At 35.2% G+C, this 24,581-nt stretch overlaps 1 protein-coding gene and 1 non-coding gene across 14 annotated transcripts in view; both read left to right on the top strand.

Annotated features, from left to right (window-relative positions):
• TMEM116 (transmembrane protein 116) overlaps positions 1 to 24,581 on the top strand; it is a 138,575-nt gene that overhangs the window by 17,326 nt on the left and 96,668 nt on the right. For 3 of the 13 annotated variants that reach the window (XR_012019208.1, XM_072802557.1, XM_072802556.1), the window contains exons 1-4: positions 7,300 to 7,444; positions 7,981 to 8,027; positions 8,529 to 8,592; positions 15,932 to 16,063. Coding sequence is in view for 12 of the 13 variants with exons in the window: in XM_072802557.1 (XP_072658658.1) it covers positions 7,397 to 7,444; positions 7,981 to 8,027; positions 8,529 to 8,592; positions 15,932 to 16,063 (291 nt within the window). In the remaining variant the exon portion in view is untranslated. Of the gene's footprint in view, positions 1 to 1,151; positions 1,194 to 7,298; positions 7,445 to 7,980; positions 8,028 to 8,528; positions 8,593 to 15,931; positions 16,064 to 24,581 lie in introns of those variants that run through there. The other 10 variants (XM_072802561.1, XM_072802560.1, XM_072802563.1 and 7 more) reach the window with 7 other exon arrangements.
• On the top strand, positions 8,308 to 8,415 carry LOC140619858 (U6 spliceosomal RNA). The gene has a single exon (XR_012019664.1). It is a non-coding gene; the product is annotated as a U6 spliceosomal RNA (small nuclear RNA).

Raw genomic sequence — 24,581 nt, 5'->3', positions numbered from 1 at the left:
TTATAAATTGTACTTCTGAATTGACTTTCTGACCTCATATTGAAATCCAAATTCTGGGATCACTGGGTGGCGCAGCGGTTTGGCGCCTGTCTTTGGCCCAGGGCGCGATCCTAGAGACCCGGGATCGAATCCCACATCGGGCTCCCGGTGCATGGAGCCTGCTTCTCCCTCTGCCTGTGTCTCTGCCCCTCTCTCTCTGTGACTATCATAAATAAATAAAAAATTAAAAAAAAAAAGAAATCCAAATTCCGTAACTCTGTGGCAGAGAGTATTGTTTCTGGATCTTTCTTTTGTGAATTCTTCCTTCTAGTCATTTTGTCCAATGCAGAGTGGCTGTATGAGTGGGCTGAGTAAAAAATATCAACGACGCTCTAAGTAAAATACACCCTTGATATTTCTGAAGAGGTCAGAGACCAGAAAATAAAAGAAAAAGAAGAACAGAACAAAATAAAACAAAAGGACCACTCAAGTGAAAAACAAATTTTGAAACAAAGTAGTAAAAATAACAAGCCAAAAACCAAAAACAAAGAAGAAGAAAAAAGAAAAGCAATAAATAAATAAATAAATAAATAAATAAATAAATAAATAGTAAAGAAAAGAGGATAAAGGAAAAAATGGTAGATGGGATGATGGTGATGAAGAGGTGGTAGTGGAGAGAATGTAGTCTTCCTGAGGGGTCCTAGAGAGTGATCCTCTTGGTTCTGAGTGTATTTTGTTCTGTATGTTAGAAGATGTTCAACCCCACATTTATATAAACCAACAATGCTTATGTAAATCCCCAACATTGACCACAAAAACATAAACAAGATAAAAGATGGGAGCACAATAGGATGGAAGAGAGAATATAATCTCACAGAATGAACCTACATGGTGTTCCACTTGGTTCTGGGTGTATGTTGGTCATGTTTTAGAGATTACTAACTTCCGCCATTGTAAAACAAAATGAGGCAGAAAAAACAAATACCCATATCTCGTGTATCTACCAAAATTAAGTTGAATACATTCAAGGGAATCCAGGAGTGTAAAATATATCTAAGACATGTAATTTTAGAAATATGAAAGTCAAAAAGGAAAAAACTTAAAAATGAAGAGCTTGTTAGAAGTGAAAACTTTTTTCTCTGTAGCGTTCCAACTGTTCTCTCTTTAAACAGGTTGAATTCATAGGTGTTCAGGATGTTTGGAAAATTATCTAGGTAAGTTTGTGGGGCCAGGTGAGTTAAGGACCCCTACTCTTCTGCCATCTTGCCCATGTCGAAATGTTGTCATAAGAGTAAGATACACACTGAATTTCAAAGTACAAAATTACAAATGTTAAATATATCAATGATTTTTATTTATTTTTTAAAGATTTTATTTATTTGTGAGAGACAGAGAGAGAGAGAGAGAGAGGCGGAGACAGGCAGAGGGAGAAGCAGACTCTTTGTGAGGAGCCCTATGCGGGACTCGATCCCAGGATCACACCCTGAGCCAAAGGCAGACAGGTGCTCAACCACTGAGCCACCCAGGTGTCCCTCAATGATTTTTTATGTTGATTGCATGTTGAAATGACAGAATTAGGATATTTTGGTTATGTAAAATATATTATTAAAATTTCATCTGTTTTTGCTTTTTTGATGTCCTCACTGGAAACTTTTACATTACATCTATGACTTATATTTTTATTGGATAGAACTGCTCTAGATTCTTAAAGTAAAATGCTACTATGTTTTCATCCTAATATTTGTCCAATTGCTGTTTTATATGCAAGGACAATATACTTACATTTATTTCTATTAATTTGTATCTTATTAAAGAAAACTCATTATTTTAAAGCATTTATATTTTATAACATCTTAAATCTGTTGTCTGTCTCTCAAAACTTGAGTACATTCATTCAGTAAATACTGAGTGCCTATTCTAGGGACTGTTTAGGTATTGGAGATTGGGGTGAATGAGACAGATAAGTTGCCTGTCCCCAAGGATGTTACTGTCTACTAGGGGGAATCAAACTGCACAAACAAACATGATACTTTGGAATTTGATAAATGTTACATCTCTGAGGTAATGACATTTAAGCTGGTAATTAAAGGATGAGAAGGAGCTAGTCATATGATTATCTGGAGGAAGAACATTCCAGAGAGAGAGAATGATTATAAATGATCTGAATTGGAAAAGTAGTTGATACATTGGATGAACACATAGTGACAGACTCTAAGATAGTCTCCAATAATGCCTGCCTTTTGGTATTTACACTCTGTGGTCCTTTCTCCTTGGCTGTTTGCAAATCTGTGGTCAGTAGAATGCAGGAGAGGTGATGAGATGTCACGTCAGTGATTTCATTACATAAGATTCTGACTTCCATCTTTCTTGGAAGACATATTAGAGAAATCCACATGACAAAGAACTGAGTGAAGCGTTTGGCCAACAATTGGTTTGGAACATAGTCCCTAAGACCATCAACCCTCAAAGAACTGAATTAGACCAATTACTTTGTGAACTTGAATGCAGACCCTTCCCCATTTGAGCCTTCAGATGAGATCTAGACCTGGTTGATATCTTGATTATAGTCTTGTGAGAGACCCTGAAGCAGAGGACCCAACTAAGCTATTCTTGTACTCGTGACCCACAGAAGCTGTGAGATAATAAATGTGTGTTTTAAGCCACTAAATTTGTGGAAATTTGTTATGCAACAGTAATAACACACACATTTGATAAATATGCTTACTATATTTCTTTCAAGTAATTAATGGAAGTGTTTTACAGAACTGTGCCAAGTCAGGATGCTGATTCCCTCCACCTGAAGTCATTTCTAAGTTGATATTGATCAGTTAGTTAGCACTCCCTTAGGCTTATTTGTGCAATAAATGCCTAATTGTGCTTCCATTTGGTCTATATTTCCTTATCTCTTTAAATATTTCATTTATTTATTTGGGAGAGAGAGAGCACATGAGTGGGGGAGAAGGAAAGGGAGAAACAGACTTCCTGCTGAGCAGGGAGCCTGCTGTGGACTTGATCCAGGACCCTAAGATCATGACCTGAGCCGAAGCCAGATGCTTAACTGATTGAGCCACCCAGGTACCCTTTCCTTATAGTTTTTTAAATTTATTTATTTGAGAGAGGGAGGAGCAGAGGGAGAGGGAAAGAGAGAATCCTAAGCAGACTTTCTGATGAGCATGGAGCCCAATGCAGGCTTGATCAAATGAGCCTTAGATCACAACTCAAGCTGAAACCAAGAGTTGGACACTTGGCTAACTGAGCCACCCAGATGCCTCACCTTATTTTTATATCATGAAATTTCTCACCAAATGCTTTGCCAAAATACCATATATACTATGGTAAATCTATCCAAAGAGAGAATGGGGTAGTCTGGCATGATTTTTTTTTTAATAAATCCATTCCGACTTAGTGATTACTTTTTAAAAATTGTTTAAAAGCACAGCTTTTGAATAGGTTATTTCAGAATCTTGTTTGGGATCAGTACTGAGATCTTTGACCTGCAGTTAGCAGATTCCACCATCTTATCTCCTTTTACAAATTAAAAATGTAGTTGTCACCAGTTTTCTACAATTTCTAACAATTTTCCCATTTTTACACAAACTCTCAGATTTCATGCAGTGGTTTACTGGGTTGACCTGCAAGTTTTATCAAAGTCCCGAAATGTAATTTGTTCAGACTAGGAGTGGTGGATTTATTTAGAGCAGTCAGGTGCTCTCTTAGTCTATCTTCAGTTCCCTCTTACAATGTTTGTTTTACACTTTATTCTAAATATTATTCTTTTCAGTAGAAACGACAGAAACATGTTATTCATTAACCATTCATTACACCATGAATTTCAACAATGGAACATTTACTGTGTCCCTGTAAAATTTGCCTATTTACATTTCATCCTTTTAAAGTGTACAATCCAGTGAGTTTTAGTATATTCATAAAGTGTGCAACCATCACCACTGTCTAATTTTAGAATATTTTTGTCACCCTAAAAGAAATCTTGTGCCCATCAGCAGTCATTCTCCATTCTCTCCCAAATTACCTTCCTAGCCCTAAGCAACCACAAATTTACCTCATGGCTCTATAAACTTGCTTATTTTGGACATTTATATGAATAGAATCATATAATTTGTGGTCTTTTGTGATTGGCCTCTTTAGCATGTTTTCATGTCGTAGAATACATCAGGACTTTCCTTTTAATTGCTGAATAATATTTCATTATGTGGATATACTATGTTTTATTTATCCATTCACCACTTTATGGACATTTGTGTTTCTATCATTTGTCTTTTAGGAATAACACTGTTTATGAACATTTGTGTTCAAGTTTTTATGTGAATATGTTTAATTTCTCTTGGGTATATACCCAGAAGTAGAACTCAGTTTATACCTAGCAGCTGAGTCATATAGTATGTGTTTAACATTTTGAAGAACTGCCGAAGGGGCTACAGTATTTTCCATTCTCACCAGCAGTATATAAGGGTTTCTATTCTCCACATTTTCATCAACACTTGTTATTGTCTTTTTTTATTATAGCTGTCCTGGTAGATATGAAATGGCATTTCACTGTGATTTAATTAATATTTTCCTGCTGGCATATGATGTTAATAATCTTTTCATGTGATTATTAGTTATCTGTTTATTTGGGAGAAATTTCTATTTAAAACCTTTGCCCATTTTTAAATTGGATTGTATTTTTATTGAATTGTAGGATTTTTAAAAAAGATTTTATTTACTTATTTACTTATTTAGAGTGTGTGCTTGGGGGGGGGCAGAAGGAGAGGGAGAGAGAATCTCAAGTAGACTCCATGCTGAACACAGAGTCTGTAGTGAGGTTTGATCCAAAGATCCTGAGATCATGACCTGAGCTAAAATCAAGAGTCATAGGCTTAAATGACTGAGCCACCTACCCCCTGTAGGAGTTCTTTATATATTCTCTTATGTAAGTCCTTTATCAGATGTGTGGTTTATAATTTTTTTCCCATTCTATGGCTTGTCTTCATTTTTTTTTTTGATGGTATCTGTTGAAGCAGAAAAGTTTTTAATTTTGAAGAAAACCAATTTATCTGTTTTTTTCTTTTGTTGCTTATGTATTTGTTATCATATCTAGGAAGCAATTGCCTAATAGAAGAGCTCCTTTGATGTCACATTAATTTTTAAAAATATCTTTCCCCTTCTTCCTATTAACTAATTCTTTCTCCATTAGAATATTGTGTGTGTTAAGAGGAGAACTATGAGGTCAGAATGACTGGATTTGAATGTTGGTATTACCACTCGATAACTCTGTAACCATTGGGAAGAGACTTCTTTAAGCCTCAGTTTCTTCATTTGAAAAATGGGAACATTAATGGGGTTCCTGGTTAGTTCAGTTGGTAGAGCATGAAACTCTTCAAGCCCTTTGGGTGTGGAGCTTATGAAAATTTTTTTAATGAAAATATTACTTCTTACCTCAAAGCTTGTATTGACAATTAAAATGCTTAGCACATAGCCTTACATATAGAAAGCATTTGATAATTGGTATATGCTATTTATAGAAGTCTTTTTTGAGTTAAAGTATAATTTTTGCTTAAATAAAAATATTTTGTTAAGTAGGTGTCTTTCTTGACTTTGTATCCACAGTAGTAATTTGCTGATAGCATAAGTTTAATGAATATGTTAATTTAATCGATACATAAAATATAGTAGCCCATTATATTAAGTGAGCTGTGATGTATTTGAGCTTACCAAGGAGCTAAGTAAAAAAAGGAAAGAAAACTAAAAATAAGTATCACTCACTTCATTTTGGCTTAGGTTAGCCCTTGCAGAAAAGGAAGATTGGAAGATTATGTTTTAAAAGACATTTCAGGGGCACCTGGCTCAGTGGTTGAGCATCTACCTTTGCCTCAAGTTGTGATCCCAGGGTCCTGGGATCAAGTTCCTCATCGAGCTACCCACAGGGAGCCTGCCTCTCCGTCTCCCTATGTCTGTGCCCCTCTCTCTGTGTCGCTCATGAATAAATAAATAAAATCTTTTTAAAAAGACACCTAAAGGGGGAATGGTGCTAAATATGCAAAAAGTAGGGTACTAATATAGAGAGAAAAATAGAAAAGTAAATCCCCAAATGGGAATTTGGTCAGTGACAAGACATTTTAGAAGAGATGCCAAAAGGGAAAAGTTCTTACGTCAAGAGCCACAGACTGATTTGGAATAGCTGTTGAACAATTTGAGATTTGTTCTTGACTGAGACAAGAGTCCTTTGTCCAAAAGCATTCTTATCACTTGGTGAGACTGTCATTAGTTCCCTCACCCTTATTAGATAGATATATTTGATTAGAGGCCTCAGAACACTCCTTGAGACCTTATGGTAGGGATTTATGATCCAGAAATCTACTTTTTAAACTTGTTTATCTAATGATTTAAACAAAGTGGTTAGAGCCTACCTCCAACTTAACAGTTCCCTGCCAGAACCTACCTCTATTTAATGATGTCCCTTCTTCTACTCCACACTATGATGAATAAGTTAATCATATGTTAACTTCATATGAATAAATGAATCACATTTAAATTACTGAACCCATGCAAATGATCCAGTTTATGTTATCAATATTTGTAAGTGCATGAAAGTATAGTTAGATGAAAGATAAATGGTTACATAAATTAAATGTTCTTTTTGCTTTCTCCTTACCATAGTCTTTGTCTAAAATTCACTAGTTCTTCCAAATATTGTTTAAATTGCAGGCAGTATATATTGTTCTGTGTGCAGATAATTTGAGATTTTGGTATTCAGGCCATTCTTCCTACCATATTATAAGCTCCTGGAATTCTGAGTCTGTCTCTTATTTGTTTTTGTATCTTCTGTAGCACAATGCTTTACAGAGAGTTGATATATAAATATAAGTATAGTGAGTGAATCATGTAATTTAATATATTTCTGTGGGAAGTTTTGGTACAGAATATTTCAGATGTTACTATTAAATATGAGATACTAACAACCCCTTCTCTTCACAGCTTTTCTTAGTATTACTAAATATTTATTGATTGCTTCAATATGCAGTCTCTCTTTTTCATCACAGGCTTTGTCCCTAAATGGGGCAAGTTTTAAACAGACCTCCCTTCTTCCTTATTTCTTTCTGTTCCATTTCTTTCTTGCAGCTCTATTTATCTTTTCACTATTCTCTCTTTTTTATTATCCCTTTCTCTTCCCTCTTCTTAAAATTCCTAATTCTTTTTAGAACTTTGTTTCCTTGTCACCTGCTCTTTCTATTTTTGTTCTTTCTGCTTGGCTTCTCTTCCACTAGTCACCGCCTTCTTTCCTTGTCCTGAAGACACAGGGCAAGACTGGGTAGGGAGGAGCCCAGATGGGCTGGGGGTGGAGCCACCTGTTCAGTGCTTCAGGATTCAGAACCTGGGAAGGAGCAGTAGCTTAAGCATAGCTGAGGCTAAAGTCCCTATGGCCTTCCTGCTGGAGGTTAGCATTCTGGAGGACAATTGGGACTTGGTGAGATTATAAATTGTCCCTTTCTTTGTTTTTGCTCCCCCTTTCTTCCTCTTTGTTCTGTATTTTTCCACTCACAGTATCTCTTTACTACTTCTTCCTATTTCTTTATTGCTTACTATTTTTTCTCTAGCTGTCAGTTAACTCTGTTTAGTATTTGTTTGCCTTTCCTATTCCCCATTCTTTTCACACATCTGTCTTTTCTCTCTCAAAATTTAACTTTTCATACCTCTTCCCCATTTTATTCTTTCCTTTTTAAATCTTCTCATCTGGCTCTCTTTTCATTTAGTCATTTTATGTCCACCTGTCTATTCTTTTTATCTTACTGTTTCCCAGAGATGAAGCAATAGAAGAGGAAACAAGGAGCCACTTTGTCTTTCCAAGGGCTTTCTGCTCCTTCTCTGATTTATAGGGTATTTTGATTAGGCACTAAAGAGTTTGTGTTCTATACAGATAGTTCTTAAACAGTGAAATTGGAGTAAGGTTGAAAATTAAATGTACAAGTTTTAATTTTATATTCACTTTCTTGTTTTATTTAGGTTTTTTCTGCAGTACAGTGGATACAATTTGTTATGGCTACTCTGAGGTAAGTTTGTTTAATCTCATGTACTATGACTGTTTAAACAAATACCCAGGTATAAGTACACTTATACTAGTATAAGTAAAACTAGAATTCTGAAGTTTTCTGCATTTTTCCCCTGGGTATTTGTTTTTACTCTGTAGGGAGAAATACTGTTCTTCACCACGTTGATATTTTCTGATTAATAAAATGTAACATCAACAATAACAAAAAAACAGATTGAGGGATAACATCTGAACATGAAAAGACTTGGTCAACAGTATTGATTTGCAAAATCAGTAACAAAGTGGTCACTTTGACAGCATATATACTAAAAATTGGAATGATACAGAGAAGATTAACATGGCCCCTATGCAAGAATGACATACAAATTCATGAAGCATTCCATATTTTAGAAAAATGTAGTTTATTTTACATCTATTATATATCAGTAAAGCTGTAAAAATTTTTAGCAAAAGGAGGAGCCCCAGTAGTCCTCATTTAATGATAATTTTTTATCACTGTCAGTGTTATAGGTTCAAGTTCACTTATTGCCTATGCTGTATTCCAGAATACACAGAAATCACCAGAGGTGAGCAATCTCTTTTTGTGTTCTGAACTTTCAGTGACTTAGCCTTTGAAATAAATATGAGAAGTGTCATCTACAAATAATGGGATAATTCTATAAATTAATTGTAAATTTGTCATTATGATACAGTGGGATATTTTAGACAGAGTCCATAGCTTTCCCTTTTCTTCTGGATAATTATTTTAACTGTATCTTTGAATACTGAGAGATTGCCTACTAAAAGTACATTTTTTTTGCTATGCATTGATTACTAAAGTTAAGGAAGCAGTTGTTTGAAACCCGTATTCACTCTAAGCACAGTACAGTCCTGCCGAGAGGTGAGTTTTCTGATATTAATATCTTGGTAACATTGCTAGTGGGGATAGGAAATAGTTCAGAGACTTTGTTCTCTAAAAGATACTAGGTTTGCTGTTCAGGTCTTCTAGGCAATTAAAATTTAGTAGTGAAAACAGAGCAAAAATACAGTCTATGTAAAGTTATTCATACCAAAAAGATCAAGTAAAAAAGTCTTTGTTTCATTGAGGTATAGTTGACAAACAAAAATTATATATATTTAAGGTGTTAACAAACAAAAAACCTTCCTGATTGAGAGAGGACTAGGAAGAGAGTTGTATTTCCATCTATGAAAAGAATTGAAGTGAATTGTAACAACTATTTCTCTAATCAGGCCAAATGGCAGAAAATTAGACAAAATATAGTTCAGGACATTTGGGAGAGCTTTTGTTTGTGGAAAATGTGATTGGGTTTTATTGGGCCCACTTTAGTAATCAAAATAGCTCCATATGTTGAATACACTCTTGAGTTCTGAGTATACTGGGTCCTTTTCGAACCTTTTTGGTTCTCATCACTCTCCCATGAAGAGGATGATATTAGCTTCATTTCATAGATGAGGAAATTGAGGCTCAAAGTCATAAAATATGTGTTCAAGTTTCACAGTTAAGTTGCAGAACAGATTTTCAAAAGTCCAACTCTTAACTACAATCCCCTCTCAAATTAAGTATGGTATTTAGTATTTATTATATTCTAGGCAGATTGCTCAGTGTTTTAAATACATTTTCATTTAATACTTAAAACAATTATGTGAGGTAGATCTTATTAATCTGATACTATAGTGAAGAAATGGAATCTTAGTAAGGTTGAGGGACTTTTCAAAGGTCTTAAATATAGCAAGTAAGTTGTTAGAGCTAGGATTTGAGTATAGGATTGTCTTGCTCCAAAGCCTCTCCCCATATATACTTTTTAAGCCACTGAAATATGATACTTAAGATAGGATTTTGAATTTCAGTCATAGACTGTTACTATGTAAGTAAAACCAGAAAGTAGAAGTCTTTTACTGTATTGTCATTGCCTACCAAAGTAATCTTAGACCATATATCTTTCTGTGATTCAGATTTCCCTAATGTTTGTCTCCTTTGCTGAAATTTGAATTCATATGTGATTAAGTTAATAAAGTATGAATTATATAGTAGAGAGAGCTAAGCTGAAGTTCTCAGTCTCTGCATTATTAATCTGTTGGGCTGGATGATTATTTGTTGTAGGAGGCTGCCCTGCACATTAGGTTGTTTAGCAGACTTTACCCACTAGATGCTAGAAGCAAACCGCCTCTCCCCACCTCTCAAGTTGTAAAAATCAAAGTATCTTCAAATATTGCCAAATGTCTCCTGGTGGAGGCAAAATTGCTCTTGGCTGAGAACCATTGCTCTAAGGTGACCTCTGGCATGACAGTGGGTTAGAGCTTTAGAAAGATGTGGGATCTAATTTGGCCTAGGATGTGATCTTTAGTTTCTCTGGCTTCATTTCCCATACCTTTCATATAACCAGAGCCTAAAGGACCTTAGTAACCGCTAGTTCACTGTTTCCCACACATTCTGGTGTAGGAAAAATTCCAATTTTTCCAGGTTAAGAATATCAGCCATCATCCCCAGTTTTCCTTTTTTCTCCAGCAAAGAATATTTTTAACAGCAAAAACACATGGAAAAGACAAAAATAGTCTATTAAATTAAAAATAAATATAGTAAACTAGAGAGATCCATAGGGAATCTTTGAGGGGACTAGCTGCTGAAACAGTGAGTCAGTAAGGCAAATTAAAGAGAGAAGCAAATGGCCTGGATCAGCCAGTGTTAAATAGCACTCAAGGCAGATATACTTTACTACACTTGTGTGACTTAATTTCCCCATAAAGATCACTTCCTATATTCTTTGTAGCCTGATTTTACTTGAATAGAAATATTGGGAAGCAGGGTTTTAGACTATTCATATGAACTGTTTAAGATCCTTACCAGGACAGACTTGGGCCCAGAACCTTCCCAGGAAAAGTCTTTCACACAATACATGTCCTCTCTTCTCTACCCATTACCCTGCTTTTGATTTAAAATAGGTACACATCAGACATGTTTTTTTTTTTTTAAAAAGAATGTTTACTTTCATATTTAGGATGACGTATTTTGCTTTTCTGTGTCTTCCCAATTACCACATAGTGTGCTTGCTTGTACTTTCCTTATACCATGGGCTATCCTGTACCTTTCTTTGTATTACCTTCAACTTAGTATCTTGTAAACATAGGTAGGGTGAAGTTTTTCTTTATTTAAACAACAGATACTCAGTTAATTTCTGTTTACTTATTGACTTTATTGCCTGTTACTAGAACCCAGGGGTTTCCAATGAATGAAAATATATAAACCTCTTTTTATCCTCCATTTTCCTGCTAAAGACTTTAGGTATGTCTTAGTGGCAAACAACTCTCTCTATATAAGGCTATTTATTGAATCAATGACCATAAATAAAATAAATAAATAAATAAATAAATAAATAAATAAAATTACATTCTTGCTTACAAAAGCCTCTTGATTTTTTATTTATTTATTTTTAATTATTATTAAATAAATAAATAAATAAAATTACATTCTTGCTTACAAAAGCCTCTTGGCTGCCTTTCTCCTTCAGAGTTTATTTTATGTTTAGTTTTAATTTTTTACCCAATTAACAGTTATAAACTTGTGGGAGGTCATGGGCCAGTAGAATATGTGAATGTGCCATCTAGCTGGAATTTCAATAGGCTTACCAGAGCAAAGACTATATATATATATATATATATATACACACACACATATATGTACACATACATATTATATATTATATATGGTTAATAATATCTGATATTTATTAAATATAGTTTAAAATTTCACGTGCTTTTGTTTCTGTTAGCCAAAGCAATGTGACTATTTACTCCTATTTGCAAGATTTTTAAAAAATTTATTTATTTATTTATTAATGAGAGACACAGAAAGAGAGGCAGAGACACAGGCAGAGAGAGGCAGAGAGAGAGAAGCAGGCTCCATGCAGGGAGCCCAAAGCAGGACTCGATCCCGGGTCTCCAGGATCACGCCCTGGGCCGAAGGCAGGCGCCAAACTGCTGAGTCACCCAAGCATCCTGCAAGATTTTTTAAAAAGATTTTTTTGTTCATTTATTCATGGGAGACACACAGAGAGAGGCAGAGTCATAGGCAGAGGGAGAAGCAAGCCCTATAGGGAGCCTGATGCAGGACTTGATCCCAGGACCCCAGGATCACGCCCTGAGCTGAAGGCAGTTGGTCAACCACTGAGCCACCCAAGCATCCCTATTTGCAGGGTATTGTAGTATCTTAGCTTTCCTCTCATTCGGAAGAGAGGTATGAGAAAAATTCCCTTTTGTACAGGTGAGATTAATTTTTATATTAAGTAGTATGTGATAATAACTTAGAAAAAATTTTAATTTACTTTTTCTTGTGATATATATCAGATGTGGATTAGAAAGCATAAAACATGTATTACTGTTTAAAGAATGATTATAATCACTAGAGACAAGAAATAGAAATTACAAACCTACTGTACTCCTTACTGGTCACAATTATCTTCACTTCTAGAGGTAACTACTATCCAGACTTCTATGACCATAATTTCTTTGCTTTTCTGTACAGTTTTGCCTGTAATGTATGTATCTTTAAACAATTTAGTTCAGCTCATTTTTGAACTTTTTGCAAGTGGACTACTATTGTATGTATTTTTAAATATATATTGTTTTGTGATTTGCTGTTTTTTGTCATTGTGAGAGTTATTCATGTTGTGTAAAGCTCCGCTTCATTTCATTTTCACTGATGTTTAGCATTCTGTATTATGAACATATCACAATTCATGTATCTGTGTTACTATAAACGATCTTATACATGTCTTCTGATACATACATGCAAACATTTCCCTAGTATATTAACCTAATGACAGAATTGCTGTAGGAGATGCTATCTCCTAGATAATGCCAAACTTTTTCAAATGGTTGTGCCAGTAGGGCATGAAAGGTCTTATTGCTTCATGTTTCCATTAATACTTGATATTGTCAGACTTTAAAATTTTTTGCCATGATTGTATAATTTTTTCCTCATTGTGGATTTAATTTTTCATTTTCTTGATTACTAATAAGGTTAGGCATATTTCCATGTTTATGGCCATTTGGATTTCCTCATAAGTACCTGTTCATATATTTTGCCCATTTTTTCTATTGTTTTGTAAGAGTTTTTGTTTTTAATACTGTGTTGATATCAGTCCTTTGTCAGTTTTATGTGTTGCAAATAATCTTCTCCCATTTTGTGGCATATATTTTCACTTTCTTTTATGGTGTCTTTTGACACATTTTTCTTTTTCACTGGTTGAATTTTTCAGTTACTTCCTTTATTAGAGTCTTTTTGTTTTGTTTAGGAAAAGTTTCCCTGCCCAGAAGTTGAAGACATTCTCCTCTATTATCTAAGAAATTTTTTATGGTTTTTGCTTTTCATATTTAGTTATTTGTTTAAATTGGAACTTATTTTTTGAGTGTGAGATAGAAAGTCCACTTTTTAAAAAAAATCCATATAGATCCCATTTGTTGCAACATCATTTTGAAAAGACTATCCTTTTCGCATTGATCCAAAAAGCCACCTCAGGGTGCCTGGCTGAGTCAGTCAGTAGAGCCTACAACTCTTGATCTCAGCATTGTGAGTTTTAGCTCCACATTGGGTATGGAGATTACTAAAATAATAATAATAACAAAAATTAAAATGTTTTTTAAAAAGCCACTTTTATCATGTATCAAATGTTTGTTTGTTTGTTTGTTTTTTGTATCAAATGTTTGTATATATGCTTAGGTCTCTTTGAGCTCTGTATTCTGTTTCATTTGCCTATTTGCCTGTCCCTGTGCTACTACCACAGTATCTGCACTCTAGCTTTATATTAAGCTTTGATATATGTACAAGTCTTCTTTCTCCTTTTTCTTTAAGAATGTCTTGTTTATCTTGACATCTTATATTTCCTTTTCAGAGGTAGAGCCAGCTTGTTAACTTCCACAAGAAAATATGTTGAGGTAAAATTCAGATTGCATTTAATCTGTATATCAATTTAGAGAGCACCAACACTTAGGTAATCTTAGGTCTTACAATCTATGAGTGTAGTATATTTCTTCACTGTAGGTCCTCCTTGAAGTCTCTCAATAAACATTAAATAATTTTCTCTGTAGGAGAACCAATACTACTTTTAGAAAAGTGGGAGTAGGGAGGTCTAAAAAGAAGAATACTAGAAATTGACAAAGAAAGACAGACTTTACTGATGGAGTCAGAAATTGAAAGGTAGCATATACAATTCTTACTGATATTTTTTCCTACTCTGAGTTTTCATTGAGGAAAGAAGGTGATTAAGGTCTGAGGATCTAAATGTGTAATGTGATGACTATAGTTGATAAAACTTGTTGTATAGTTGAAATTTGCTAAGAGAGTAGAACTTAAAGGTTCTCACCAAAAAAAAAAAAAAATGTGTGTGGTGATGGTTGTGTTAACTTGGGGAAATCCTTTCACAATGTACACATATATCAAATCATCACATTGCACACTTTAAATATCTTACAATTTTTTCAATAAAGAAAAGAACGGGGAACCCTGGGTGGCACAGCAGTTTGGCGCCTGCCTTTGGCCCAGGGCGTGATCCTGGAGACCCGGGATGGAATCCCACGTCGGGCTCCCGGTGCATGGAGCCTGCTTCTCCCTCTGCCTATGTCTCTGCCTTTCTCTCTCTCTCTCTGTGACTATCATAAATTAAAAAATGAAAATAAAGAAAGAAAAGAACAGGGGATCCCTGGGTGGCTCAGTGGTTTAGCGCCTGCCTTCGGCTCAGGGCGTGACCCTGGAGTCCTGGGATCGAGTCCCACATCGGGCTCCCTGCATGGAGCCTGCTTCTCCCTCTGCCTGTGTCTCTGTTTCTCTCTCTGTATCTCTCATGAATAAATAAATAAAATCTTTTAAAAAAATGAAAAGAACAATACAAAATACAAGTTAAGGGACGGCCTGGGTGGCTTAGTGGTTGGGCACCTGCCTTCGGCTCAGGTCGTGATCCCCGGATCCAGGATCAAGTCCCGCATGGGGCTCCCTGTGAGGAGCCTGCTTCTCTCTCTGCCTATGTCTCTCCCTCTCTCTCTCAGTCTGTCTCTCATGAATAAATAAATAAATGTTTAAAAAACACAAAAATGCAAGTTAAAATTAAACAAAATTTTTATTTTGAGTCCTTAACCATATCCCTAAACACTCAGCTGGTGATCTCATTTCCTGTTAGAAGATATTGGCTGTGCAACTAGAGGGCATTTTTAATTTTCTATATGTGGCATGTCTCCCATCTCAAAATTTCTTACTTGTCCATTCTTTTTTAAAAAATGATTTTATTGGGTGGCCCCGGTGGCTTAGCAGTTTAGTGCCACCGTCAGCCTGGGGTGTGATCCTGGATACCTGGGATGGTGTCCCACATTGGTTCCCTGCATGGAGCCTGCTTCTCCCTCTGCCTGTGTCTCTGCCTCTCTCTCTCTCTCTCTCTGTATGTCTCTCATGAATAAATAAATAAAATCTTTTTTTTTAATGTTTTTATTAATTTATTTCAGAGAGAGAGTACACAAGCATGAGCAGAGGGAGGGACAGAGCATGATCAGGGAGCCCAGTGAGGGACTTGATCCCAGGACCTTGGGATCATGACCTGAGCTGAAGGAATACATTTATCCCAGGTGCCCCTTATTTGTCCATACTTTCCTTTGTTACTATATTTGAAGAAGGAATGTGTCTATGAGTAAGAAGTTCCAGTGCTAATCTTTACCCATGAGTAGTCTGATTCCAGGACAGTTGGGTTATTTGCAATTATAAATCCCTTACTACCTGGGATATTCCTTTATGTTCCCCACAATCCACCAATGATAGAGACCCCAGAAAAATGATGCCCAAGTTTCTCCTAGAGAGGTATAACATAAAAATAATAGTTACATTCTCCTCACTACATCATTTATGAAGTGATGTTGCTTTGACAGATAAGGCCCCTCTTTTATCTGAGCGTCTCTGACCTTCTCCTGGGGATATGCTGGCTCATTGAGGCACTTCTTTATGGAACTTCAGCAGCCAATAAGGATATTATCTGCTATAACTTGCAAGCAGTTGGACAGGTGAGTGGTACTAGATTGTGATTGTACCTTGTAAGACAGGTGTCCTCAGATCTAAATAGAAAGCAAAGATAATCCATCTTGGATTAACAAGTAGGACCCTCTTGTTTATTGTTATACTTTGAAACAATAGCTTTTATTGTTTTTCCATATTAAGAAACACTACTTGTTTATTAGAGGAAATGTGGAAAATTCAGAGAAGGAAAAAGATAATTAAAATCACCCATAATCATCCACATAATATTTTATATGTATATATAAATTAAATACAATATAGATATATTTTATGTATCTTTCCAATCTTTTTCTCTGTAGGTATATGCATTTTAAAACAAATAAAATAACACATTGGGCAGTCCCGGTGGTGCAGCGGTTTAGCACCGCCTGCAGCCTGGGGTGTGATTCTGGAGACCCAGGATCGAGTCCCACATTGGGCTCCCTGCATGGAGCCTGCTTCTCCCTCTGCCTGTGTCTCTGCCTCTCTCTCTCTCTCTCTCTCTCTCTCTGAATAAATAAATAAATAAATCTTTAAAAAAATAAAATAAAATAACACATTAATACTTTTTGTGATTTGTTTTTATTTTTTAGCATATCATGAATGTGTTCTCATGTAATGGAACATTCTTTAAGAACATATTTTGAGATTAATGCAGGGATTTTTATTAAAAGAATATAATAAACATTGGCTTAAGCATTGGGAAATATTACAGATCATCATGTATTGATTATAGATCTTTCATAGATTTTATAATTGGGTTAACCCATACAGTAACATCTGTACATAATGTTTCTCTTGGATTTCTCAGACTTGCTGTGTGGAAAAAGTAGAGAAAATGCAAGCTGTACTCACTGCTATGTGTTTCCTTTGAAATTTGCTACTAGAGGGAATATTTCTTTCAATTTAGTAGAGAAATAATAACATGTAATTGGCGGTATGAAATCCATGTACTAATATATGTTAGCTATCTCATAGGAGTTTTAGTATCATGGAAACATACTCTATTCAGTCCTCTTAATATCTCATAAATTGAGTAACACTGTATTGTTTTCTCAGATAAGGAAATAATATAGTTTTGGAAGTAAAAAAGTCTGCATGGAATTCTGGACCCAGTTAAGCTTTGTAATCTTAGGTAAATACTTAATTTTTCTGAATTTAAGTCTCCTAATCTGTAAAATGGTCATTAATAATATTTGCCTTGTGCTTGGCACAGGTATGATTAGTGTTACTTTTTTTTTTTTTACAACTTTCTTGAGCTGTACATACAATAAATGACATTATTTATTTATAATTTTTAAAAAATTTATTTTAAAAAAGATTTTATTTATTTGGGGGGGGGGTGGAGCATGAGCAAGAGGAAGGGGTAGAGGGAGAGGAAGAAGCAGACTCCCCCCTGAGCAGGGAGCCTGATGCAGGGCTCAATCCCAGGACCCCAAATTCATGACCCAAGCTGAAGGCAGATGTTTAACCAAGTGAGTCCAGGCACCCCTACATGACAATATTTGAAGTATACAGTTTTATCTCTTTTATTTTTTAAAAAGATTTTATTTATTTATTTGGGAAAGAGAGAGCAAGAGAGCACAAGCGGGAGGAGGCGCAGAGGGAGGGGGAAAAAGCATGCTCCCCACTGAGCACAGAACCCGGTGTGGAGCTCCATTACAGGAATCTGGGATCATGACTTGAGCCAAAGGCAGATGTTTAACTGGCTGAGCCACCCAAGGATCCCAATTTTATCTTTTTAAATATAAGTATACCCTTATCAAATCATTACTACCATCAACATTACCACAAACAACAAACATTTCTATTTCCATCACCTCCCCAAATCATTTCAAGTGTATTTTCCTTTACCTCATGGAGCATATGAATTATAATAGTTGCTTTTAAAAAATATTTGTTGGATATTTCCAATATCTGGCTCATTTCTAAGTTGGTGTTTGTTGAGTATATTTTCCCATAATAATGGGTGACAAATTTCTCTTTGTGTGTCAGGTAATTTAGGATTTCATCATGGATGTTGTGAATGCTATGTAGCATAGACTCTGGGTTCTTTTGTAATTCTCTGGAGAATGCTAATGTTTTTGTTTAGCAGACAATCAACCTGATTAGGTTTAGAATGTGAATTTCATCTTATCATTTTTAGGTTCAAGTTCTCTAAGCCTAGTTCTTTAAGCCTTAGCTATGCTGGTTTAGGGGTGTCATGTGCATGCACAGTGCAGTGGTTAGATTGAGACTTATATGGGAACATATACAGAATTAGGACATCTGCTTTTTGGGGGCTCTGTCACTTTTGGGATTCTCCTCATACTTTCCTGCCTGAAAGGGGATGTTCTCTGGTTTATGTGGTCTAAAAGACAGGTTTCTATTGGAGTTTTAGGAGCCTTCATTGAGAAGCATCATGATTGGGGTGCACACTTGAGGGAAAGTTGTAAGAGAGCAAGAGAGAAAAGTTTAGGAAACTCACTTTTGTGCAGTTCACTTTTCCATATTTGACTCCTTTGTTTGATTTTACTTTTCAGAGTCTTCAAGTAGTTGATTTTATATTTTCCCCAGAGTTTTCCTTTGTAATCAATGGGAGGGATGGGCTGTAGAGGGCCAATAGCAATATACTAGCTTGTTTATTTTTATTTATTTATTGAGAGAGAAAGAACATGCAGGGGGAGGAACAGAGGGAGAGAGAATTTTTTTTTTTTTAGAGTTTATTTATTCATGAGAGACATAGTGAGGCAGAGACATAGGCAGAGGGAGAAGCAGGCTCCCGGTAGGGAGCCCTTTAGAGGACTCAATCCCAGGACCCTGGGACCACGACCTGAGCAAAAGCAGATGCTCAACCACTGTGCCACCCAGGCATCCTGGGAGAGAGAATCTTAAACAGGCTCCACACTCAGCTTGGAGCCTGACGTAGGGCTCAGTCTCATGACCTTGAGATATGACCTGAGCTGAAATCAAGAGGGGAATATAAAAAATAGTGAAAGGGAATAAGGGGGAAGGGAGAAAAAATGAATGGGAAATTTCAGAAAGGGAAACAGAACATGAGAAACTCCTAAATCTGGGAAACGAACTGGGGTGGTGGAAGGGGAGGTGGGCGGGGGGTGGGGGTGACTGGGTGAGGGCACTGAGGAGGGCACTTGATAGAATGAGCACTGGGTGTTATTCTATATGTTGGCAAATTGAACACCAATAAAAAATAAATTTTAAAAAAAGGTACTTGGAAAACCAAAAATAAAATAAAATGAGAATATGTGAAATATTAAAAAAAAAAAAGAGTTGAATGCTTAACCAATTAAGCCACCCAGGCACCTCTAGCTTATTATTTTTAACTGTAGTAAAGTACATAACATAAAACCATTGTAATAATTAAATTTTTTAAAAATTGTGGTAAAAAAATTTATCATTCTGACATTTTTATTTATTTTTAATTTTAAAAATATTTTATTTATTTATTCATGAGAGACACAGAGAGAGTCAGAGACCTAAGCAGAGGGAGAAGCAGGCCTTCCTGTTGGGAGCCTGATGTGGGACTCGATCCCAGGACCCTGGGATCACAACCCAAGCCAAAGGCAGACACTCAACCCCTGAGCTACCCAGGCATCCCCTGACATTTTAAAATGTACAGTACAATGTTATTAAGTACATTCACATTGTTAAGTAACTATCACCATCACCCATCTCCAGAAATTTTCATCATCTCAAACTGAAACTCTGTATCCAGTGATTCCACGTCTCCCACCAAGCCCCACTATTCTACTTTCTGTCTGTATGAATTTGACCACTCCAGTTATCTCATACCAATGGAATCATGCAATATTCATCCTTTTGCATCTAGCCTATTTCCATTAGCTTAATGTCTTCGATGTCTATCCATGTTGTAGCATATATTAGAATTCCATTCCTTTGAGAAACTGCATAATATCCTACTGCATACATAAACCACATTTTATTTATTCATTCATCCATTGATGGACTCCTGGATTACTTCCATCTTTTGGCTATGGTGTATAATGCTGCTGTGAACATCAGTATACAAATACCAGTTTGAGTTTGCCTTGCTCTTAATTCTTTTGAGTATATATATCTAGGAGTGGAATTGCTAGATCAAATGATAAATCTATGTTCAATTTTTCTGAGGAACTACTGTACTTTTTTCCATAACAGCAGCATCATCTTACAGTTCCACTGCATAAAGTTTCTAATTTCTTTATATCCACATTAACAGTTATTTCTGGTTGTTATTGTTTTTTAAATAACTATCCTAATGGGAGTAAAGTGGCATATCATTGTGGTTTTTGAGTTGTATTTCTTTAAAGATTAGTGATATTAGTGATGTTGAATATCTTGTGTGATTATTGACCATTTGTATATCTTCTTTGAAGAAATGTTTATTCAAGTTTTTTGTCCATTTTTATTTTTTTTCATTTTTATTGATTTATAGGAGTTCTTTATATATTGTGAAAATTACTCATCAAATACATGATTTACAAATACTCTCTTCCATTCTCTCATAGGTTGTTTTTTTGCTGTAGATTATGCCTTTTGATGCATAGAAATGTTTAATTTTGATGTGGTTCAGTTTATTGTTTCTTTGTTGCCTGTGCTTTTGATGTTGTACTCAAGAAATAATTGCCAAGTCTAATGTCATGAAGTTTTCCCCTATGTCTTCTGCTAGGAGCTTTACTCTTAGGTTTAGGTCTTTGATTTTGAATTAATTATTGTATATACATAAAGTAAGTGTCCATGTGCATGTAGATATTTAGTTCTTTAAATAACATTTGTTAAAAAGGCTATCCTTTTCTCACAAATGATTTTGCCACCCTTGTTTAAAGTCATATGATGTACATGTGACATTTTATTCCATGCTCTCCATTCTGATCCATTAATTCTATATGTCTTGTCTTTTTTTAAAGAGATTTTATTTATTTATTCACAAAAGGCACACACAGAAAGAGGCAGAGACACAGGCAGAGGGAGAAGTAGGCTCCTTGCAGGGAGCCCAATGTGGGACTGGATCCCAGGACCCCAGGATCACACCCTGAGCCGAAGGCAGATGCTCAACCGCTGAACCACCCAAGCGTCCCTCTGTGTCTGTCTTTAAGCCAGGACTACGTTGTTTTGATTATTGTCACTTTGTACTAAGTTTTGAAACTGGGAAGTGTGAGTCCTCCGACTTTGTTCTTTTTAAAGATTGTTTTTGCTAACACAATCCTATGAGGTTACTTAATGGATTTTAGGATGTATTCTTCTGTCATTAGATGGAATGTTCTATAGATGTTTATTATGTTAGGTTGACTGATAGTGACCTTCAAGTCTATTAAATTTTTGCTGATTTTCTGTGTACTTATTGTATTCATTAGTGAGAGATAGTGATTTTTCTGATGATAATTGTGGATTTATCTATTTCTCATTTTAGTTTTATTATTTTTTGCTTCATGTATTCTGAAATTCTCTTCTAAGGGGTATACAAATTTAATATTTTTGTATTGTCTTGATTAGATGAACTAGTTGCCATGATGAAATGACTTTTATCCTTGGTAATATTCTTTGCTCTGTAATTTACCTTTTTCTCATATTTATAAAGCATTTCACTTTTGTTATTCTCTTCTTGTTTCACTTTCAATTATCATTAGCATGGTATATTTTCTTACTTCCTTGTGATTTTAAATTAGTTGTATATTTTAATTTAAAATATACTTGTTAAAAAAAAATAAAAATAAAATATACTTGTTGTGGGCAGCATATATTTAGGTCTTGCTGTTTTTATCCAGCCCAACAATCTCTGCCCTTTCATTGTATTTTTAGGTCACTTACATTTAATTTGATTGTACTGTTTTGTTGAATCTATCATTTTGCTATTAGTTTTCTGTTCTATTCTTTGTTCCCTTTTCTTTCTTTTTCTGCCTTCTTTGGATTAATGTACTATCTTTATTATTATCTTTTATCTCCTTTATTGTCTTATTAAAACCCTTTGTTGTGTTACTTTAGTGGTTCTGTTACAGGGTTAATAGAATTCATTTTAACTTATCATAGTTTAACTTCAAGTAATATCATATTTCTTTACATACAGGGTGAGAAACTTACAATGGAATATTTTCATTTCTCCTCTCCTGGCCCTTTGCTCTTGTCATGTATATTTTATATGGATATTGTAAAGCTCATAATATATTTTTATATCTGCTCAAACAGTTAATTATCATTGCAGAGATTTTAAAGAATAAGTAAAAATATTTTATACTTACTATTTACAATGTTCTTCATTCTTTTATGTAGATTCAGATTTTTATGTGATAACATTTGCTTCTGCCTGAAGCATACTCTTTAACATTTCTTTTTTTTTTTTTTAAGATTTTATTTATTTATTCATGAGAGACACACAGAGAGAGAGAGAGAGAGGCAGAGACACAGATAGAGGGAGAAGCAGGCTCCATGCAGGGACCCTGACGTGGGACTCGATCCCGGGTCTCCAGGATCATGCTCTGGGCTGAAGGCATGCTAAACCGCTGAGCCACCCAGGTTGCCCACTCTTTTACATTTCTTACGTTGTGGGTCTGCTTTTGTATGTTTGAAAATGTCTATTTTGCCTTTTTTTTTTTTTTAGAGTATATTTTCTGGGTATAGACTTCTAGATTGAGAAAATTTTAGTACTTTAACATACTGCTTCAGTGTCTTTTTTGCTCACATAGTTTCCTTTAAGAAATGTGATGCTGTATCTTTGTTCCTTTCTGCATCTTTTTTCCTCTGGTTTCTTTTTAGGTTTTCTATTAAAATGAGCAATTTGATAATGATGGGCCTTGGTGTAATTTTCTTCATGTTTCTTTTCCTTGGGATTAATTGAGTTTTTGAAACTATGAATTTCTAGTCTTCATCAAATTTGGAAAGCTTTTGTCCATTATTTCTTCAAATATGTTTTCTGTTTCCATTTTCCCCACCACTTGCTCCTTTGAGGCATCCTATTACCTATATATATAATGCTGCTTGAAGCTTTCCCACAGTTCATTGATGCTTTTTTCAATTTTTGGATTCTTTTTTGCTTTGTTTTTCATTTTAAATATTTTCTATTGTTATGCCTTCAGATTCATTAGTAATTTCTTCTGCAGTGTCTAATCTGTATATATTTTTGATTCATCCACTTTGGTTTTTATGCTTAACAGCTTAAATAAGGTCTTTAAAAATACCTTCTGTATTTTCACTTATTAAAAACATGGAATAGAGTCTAATAACTTTTACTTTCTTTTACTGCTAATTCTAATATCTGTTTCAACTGTGGGTAGATTTCAATTGATTGATTATTCTTGTGTGGGTCATGTTTTCCTCCTTCTTTCCATCTAATCTTTGACTGGGTGTCAGACACTGTGAATTTTATTTTTGGAGTACACTAGATATTCCTGTATACCTATAATCATTCTTGAATTTTATCCTTGGAAGCAGTTAAGTTACTTAGAAATAGTTTGAATCTCTCAGATCTTGCTTTTATGATTTTTTTAGTTAGTGGAGTGATGCTTGGTCTCAGGCTAATTATTTCTCACAACTGAGGCAACACCTTCCTGAATACTCTACTTTATGCCCTGTTGAATTATCAGTTTTTTGAATCTTGGTAGTAGTAACTATTTTTGGCCCTATGTGAACTCTAGATACCATTTTCTAATACTTTCAGATGGTTCTTTCAGATTTGAATAGTTCCCTTACACACATGCACCAATCAATATTACAGAAGACCCTCTGCAAATATCCAGGATGCCCTGAGCAGCTCTTTTCTCTCCAGTACTCTGTTCTATGAACTCTAGCAGCCTTAGTCTTCCTGGATTCTCATCTCTATCTCCTCAGCTCACAGTCTACCAAGCTCTGCCTCAGTTTTTTCTTCCTGTACTATAGCATGGAAACTCTCTTTAGAAAGTAAGCTGAGGTAGGTGTGCCTGGATGGCTCAGTTGATTAAGTGGCCAACTCTTGATTTTGGCTCAGATCTCAGGGTTGTAAGATTAAGCCCCCATCCAGCCCTGTACTCAGCATGGAGTCTGTGTGAGATTCTCTCCCTCTCCTTTTTATTCTCCCTCTTTCCCTTCCCTGGCTCAGGCACATACATGCTCTTTCTCTCTCAAATAAATCAATAAATCTTAAAAAATAAATAAATAAATAAATAAAAGTAAGTAAGCTGAGGTAGTCCTATGGCTTATCTCATGTTTCCCATGTTTCAGAGATCACTGACTTTGTTATCTAGTGTCTAGTGTCTTGAAACTATTGTTTGAAATATTTTGTCTGTCTTTTTTGTTTGTTTGCCAGGAAGTTCTTGTTACACCATTTTGTCCAAAAGTAGAAATTCATAAGTAAAGCTTGAGATAGAATTAGCCGAAAAAACTTCAGCATTTGAGTATTCAGGGTTAACTTGGAGGTTTTAGGGGGAATATTTTATTTAAATAGCTCTCAATAAACATCTAAGTTATACTTTAGAATAGAAAAATGTCGTGGTGCCTGGGTGGCTCAGCTGGTTAAGCATCTGCCTTTGGCTTAAGTCATGATCCCAAGGTCCTGGG

The sequence above is a fragment of the Canis lupus genome, chromosome 27 (genome assembly GCF_048164855.1).
Source record: "Canis lupus baileyi chromosome 27, mCanLup2.hap1, whole genome shotgun sequence".
Taxonomy (NCBI): Eukaryota; Metazoa; Chordata; class Mammalia; order Carnivora; family Canidae; genus Canis; species Canis lupus.
This window is presented reverse-complemented; position numbering and strand designations above follow the sequence as displayed.